Here is a 4,983-nt window from a genome sequence, read left to right on the forward strand (position 1 = left end):
CGGCGGCGGGGGGAGGGGCGCAGCCGGGAGGAGGACGGGGCGGGCTGCGGCGGGCGCGGGGGTTGGGGGGGTGGCGCTCGCTCTCCGCTCGCTCAGCCCGCGGCCTCCGCCCGCCCCCGGCCTGGCGCGCGCCAATCGCCTCCCCCAGCGATAGTGTCAGTAGCATTGTAGTGTCAGCTCCCGCCGGTGACGTTGCGCCTCCCTCGTCCCCCTCCGGAGCCGTCTGGCTGCAGAGGCTCAGTCAAGAGGCGGGTAGGAGAGGAGGAAAAAGCGCTGAGTGAGGGCGGGCGGGCGGGCGGGAGGGAGGGAGTGGAGGAGCCGGGGAGGGGCTCCTTAAAGAAACGCTGCTGTCGCTCGCCTGCTCGCTTTTCGCTCGGCTTTGTGGCCAGCCAGCCGGGCACTCGGGGGGCACGCGCAGCCGCCACTCGAGCTTTGCCCCCACCCCAACCGCCAGCAGATCTGGGGTGGGGACCCAGGCGGGGGCTTTTGCAGCCACTGCCCGGTGCGGACTGCACAGAGCGACCCATTCCTCCCGGCGCCGAGAAAGGAGCAACGGAGCCCTCCGCAGCTGGCCGGCCTCCCCGCCCCTGACCACCCGCTTCCCGGCTGCCTTTGTGGCTGCAGCTTCTCGCCGCCGAGCCGAGGGCGGGCGGGGGCGCGGTGCGCACGGCCGAGCGATGCCCAGCTCGCTGTTTGCAGACCTGGAGCGCAACGGCAGCGGCGGCGGAGGGGGAGGAGGTGGCGGGGGAGGTGGCGGCGGCAGCAGCAGCAGCGGCGGGGGAGAGACCCTGGATGACCAAAGAGCCCTGCAGCTTGCTCTCGACCAGCTCTCCCTGCTGGGGTTGGACAGTGACGAGGGCGCCTCTCTGTACGACAGCGAGCCGCGCAAGAAGAGCGTGAACATGACCGAGTGCGTGCCGGTGCCCAGTTCCGAGCATGTCGCGGAGATCGTGGGGCGGCAAGGTGGGTCTGGCGGGGATGGGGAGATGAGGGGTGTGCAGGGACTTGGGCTACCGCCTCGCAGGGAGGGCGTGTGCGGGATCGCGATCCGCGGCACTGGGGAGCCTTGGGAGGGAGGAAGAGCCGCGCGAAGGGCAGGCGCCCCAGACAAAGAAAGTGCAGGCAGGCTGACTCCTAGAGTCGCGCTGCTGCCACGGCAGGATGCACTTTCTCCTTCTAAAATCACTGCCTTCTCCCCTAGCTCCCTCCACTCAGCCCACCTGGGGAGAGATAATTTAAATATAAGATGCTTGGGGGAGGGGGCCTTTGATCGGTCCTTTGGGAGGGGGGAGGAGGCGTGAGCATCGGATGGGAGGAGGATTCTGGATTTCTGCTAGGCGGAATGGAGTCCAGAGGAGGAACAATGGGTCCCGGGACTGCGTCCTCCCCTAAGTCCCCCATAGCTGAGGAATCTCCACTGCGGTGGCCTTCCCTGCGCCCCTTCGCGGTGTCTTCAAGGCAGACGGCGCGCCCAGCTGGATCCCAGCAGCATCTCCCCAGATGACTTTTCTGGGATTCTCGGGTTTGGGTTGGGACAACTGCAGTCACTGGGGGACAGCCAGGCAGCCAATGGGCTGTTCCTCGAGCGCCTGGCGGGTGGAATCCGCTGCCCAGCCGGTGGCTCGGCTCGAGGTCAGCGAGGGAGACGCCCCCTTTCTTCCTATTGCGTGTTCTGCTGTCCCACTGCCTTGGTCGCAGGCTGTACCTGGTCTCTGCGGTTACCCCGGGATAATGGGCGTGTCTGTCTGTCTCTCTTTCTCCCACTGCCTCCTCCTCACCCTGGCTCCCAGGTTGTAAAATCAAAGCGCTGCGGGCGAAGACCAACACTTACATCAAGACCCCAGTTCGCGGGGAGGAGCCTGTCTTTGTTGTGACTGGGAGGAAGGAGGATGTGGCCATGGCTCGGAGGGAGATCATCTCCGCCGCCGAGCACTTTTCTATGATCCGCGCCTCGCGTAATAAGAACACGGCACTCAACGGCGCGGTGCCAGGGCCGCCCAACCTGCCCGGGCAAACCACCATCCAAGTGAGGGTGCCCTACCGCGTGGTGGGGCTCGTGGTGGGGCCAAAAGGCGCCACAATCAAGCGCATTCAGCAGCAGACACACACCTACATCGTGACTCCCAGCCGCGACAAGGAGCCAGTGTTCGAGGTGACAGGCATGCCTGAGAATGTGGATCGAGCTCGCGAGGAGATAGAGGCACACATTGCCTTGCGCACCGGTGGCATCATTGAGCTCACAGATGAGAACGACTTCCACGCCAACGGAACAGATGTGGGCTTCGATCTGCACCATGGGTCCGGCGGGTCCGGCCCAGGTAGCCTCTGGAGCAAGCCCACCCCCAGCATCACTCCCACCCCTGGACGCAAGCCCTTCTCCAGCTACCGCAACGATAGCTCCAGTTCGCTTGGCAGCGCCTCCACAGACTCTTATTTCGGCGGCGGGACCAGTGGCAGTGCAGCCGCCACCCCGCGCCTGGCTGACTATAGCCCTCCCAGCCCCGCGCTCAGCTTCGCGCACAACGGAAATAACAATAACAACGGCAATGGGTACACCTACGCAGCAGGAGAAGCCTCAGTACCTTCCCCAGAAGGCTGCCCTGAGCTGCAGCCCACCTTCGACCCAGCTCCCGCTCCCCCACCTGGGGCGCCTCTTCTCTGGGCCCAGTTTGAGCGGTCCCCTGGAGGCGGACCTGCAGCTCCAGTGTCCTCTTCCTGCTCTTCCTCGGCATCTTCCTCCGCTTCTTCGTCCTCTGTGGTGTTTCCCGGGGGTGGCGCCAGTGCGCCCTCCAATGCCAACCTGGGGCTATTAGTGCACCGCAGGCTGCACCCGGGCACTAGCTGCCCGCGCCTGTCTCCGCCCTTGCACATGGCCCCGGGGGCGGGTGAGCATCACCTGGCTCGCAGGGTGCGCAGCGACCCAGGCGGAGGAGGTCTGGCTTACGCTGCTTATGCCAACGGGCTGGGGACACAGCTACCTGGCTTGCAATCATCTGACACGTCGGGATCCTCCTCGTCGTCCAGCTCCTCCTCCAGCTCTTCATCCTCTTCCTCCGGTCTGCGGCGTAAGGGTAGCCGCGACTGTTCAGTGTGCTTCGAGAGTGAAGTGATCGCAGCGCTGGTGCCCTGCGGCCACAACCTCTTCTGCATGGAGTGCGCCAATCGCATCTGCGAGAAGAACGAGCCCGAGTGCCCTGTCTGCCACACCGCGGTCACTCAGGCCATCCGCATCTTTTCCTGAAGGCAGCGCGCGCTTGCGCGCGCTAGGCACCAGGGGTAAGGGGGAGCCCTCCTCTCTTGCATCCTCACTCCTCTGCGCCTGCCAGCCGGCCTCCCCTGGTGCCCTACCTTCTCCCCCGCCCCCAATTCTGAGATCCCAGAGGAGCTTGGAAAGCTGTAGTATCCGCTCATTTTTTAAAATGTAATTTTTAAACAAAGGAACTTGCCAGGATATGTGCATCAAGAGTACTGTAGCCTGGGAAACCTGACCAGCTGAAATGCATGCTCTATAAATAATAGGAACGGCGACATTCTAGTAATGATAGTTTTTACACTGTACTTAATAGGAAGCTTCCAAAAGAAGAAAACCCCACAAGTTTTCCATTTTCTTAAAGTAGGAAAAATGAACAATAATTATGATGATGAAGATGATAATAATAGTGCTATGGGATGTGTGGACTGTTTCGTGTGTTTCCCTTTGTGGGTGGGTTCCTATGATGCTCCTTATAGAACACAAGTGGATCCTTTTTGAATGTTCGTGAAAGGGCCAGGAGTTCCTGTGAAACCAGGATACTGCAGCTTTATTAAAGTTAAAGAAACTGTAACATATCTCTTATATATTAAAAACCTTTAAAAGTTTTAAAGAGAAATTGCATTAATACAGATTGAAGTATTTTATTCTTTTTTGACTTGAAAAATTATATTTCATATTGCAAAGATGTTTACAAGTATTTTAATTTAAGTTCAGTGAACTTTTTGTAGCTGGGTTAAATCTTTTTATTTTAGTATGGCCTTATGGCAAAGAACACTGTATTATTTTAATAATCACACAATTGTGACGGAATTACAACCATAAAATGTGTAACGTTTTGAGCAGTATTCTGTTGGGATGGAGATTTTATAGGTTCAGACAAATCTTCTAAATCTGCTTCACCCAGCATATTTTCTATTCAGTGATATAAAGCATATTTTATTCTATATTATTACAAAAAACGGAAATGTATAAACATGTCAAAAGGAACTGTTGATGCTTTCTAACATTTGTATAAATAGAATTCAGTGCAAGTTACAAAAATTCTGTTGCACCACTATAGTTTTAGTATTTCTATTTTAATACATTTGTTTACCACTTGTTTATGTATATGTAGGTGATGTTACTTGAGCTTAAATGTACTTTACTGAGCAAAGTTTAAAAAACAAAGTATATTTTATTTTATGATAAAGGGCCTTTAACCTCATGGTCAAATACTAATATTATATTTGCTGAGACAAGATTTGAAATTGTATCAAGAGTTTTATTTTTCTGACATTTAAAGTTCTACATAATAAAGGTAAAACTTAAGTAATGGTGCTACTTCATTTTTTAAGTATTTCTATATAAATAAAATATTGAAGAAAATCTATCTTGTGCTGACTTGATTTTTTTAAAGCCTCTTGGAATCGAACTGTAAAGAAATACTTTTAAAATTTTGAAATATATAACTTATATATAATTGAAATATAAAACTTCCAGGCATATTCCGTGAGTTTTTTTTTTTAATCAATTCAATGTATTTCAAAAGAGATTGGAATTGTGTTTGGCTAGATAGATGATTGTGGATAATAGTTTATTAAAAAAAATAGCCTAGGGCCCAAGATATTTTGGGGGACCCAGGAATATCTTTAGTATCTTTTGATGGCTAAAAGAAAGGAGGAAAAAAAAAGAAATGGAAATATTCAGAGGAAATGCTTAAATTTTCAGTCCCAAGAAAGCTATAAATTTGC

The 4,983-nt window shown here is 54.0% G+C and overlaps 1 protein-coding gene across 1 annotated transcript; it reads left to right on the plus strand.

The window, feature by feature from the left end:
- Positions 1–267: 267 nt before the first annotated feature.
- MEX3B (mex-3 RNA binding family member B) lies at positions 268–4,556 on the plus strand. Its single transcript, XM_081288758.1, has 2 exons — positions 268–963; positions 1,791–4,556. Exons 1-2 carry the CDS (start codon positions 678–680, stop codon positions 3,239–3,241), a joined length of 1,737 nt encoding a protein of 578 aa, XP_081144884.1. The 5' UTR covers positions 268–677; the 3' UTR covers positions 3,242–4,556.
- Positions 4,557–4,983: the final 427 nt, after the last annotated feature.

Source organism: Spermophilus citellus (assembly GCF_964194105.1).
Source record: "Spermophilus citellus genome assembly, chromosome: 4".
NCBI lineage: Eukaryota > Metazoa > Chordata > Mammalia > Rodentia > Sciuridae > Spermophilus > Spermophilus citellus.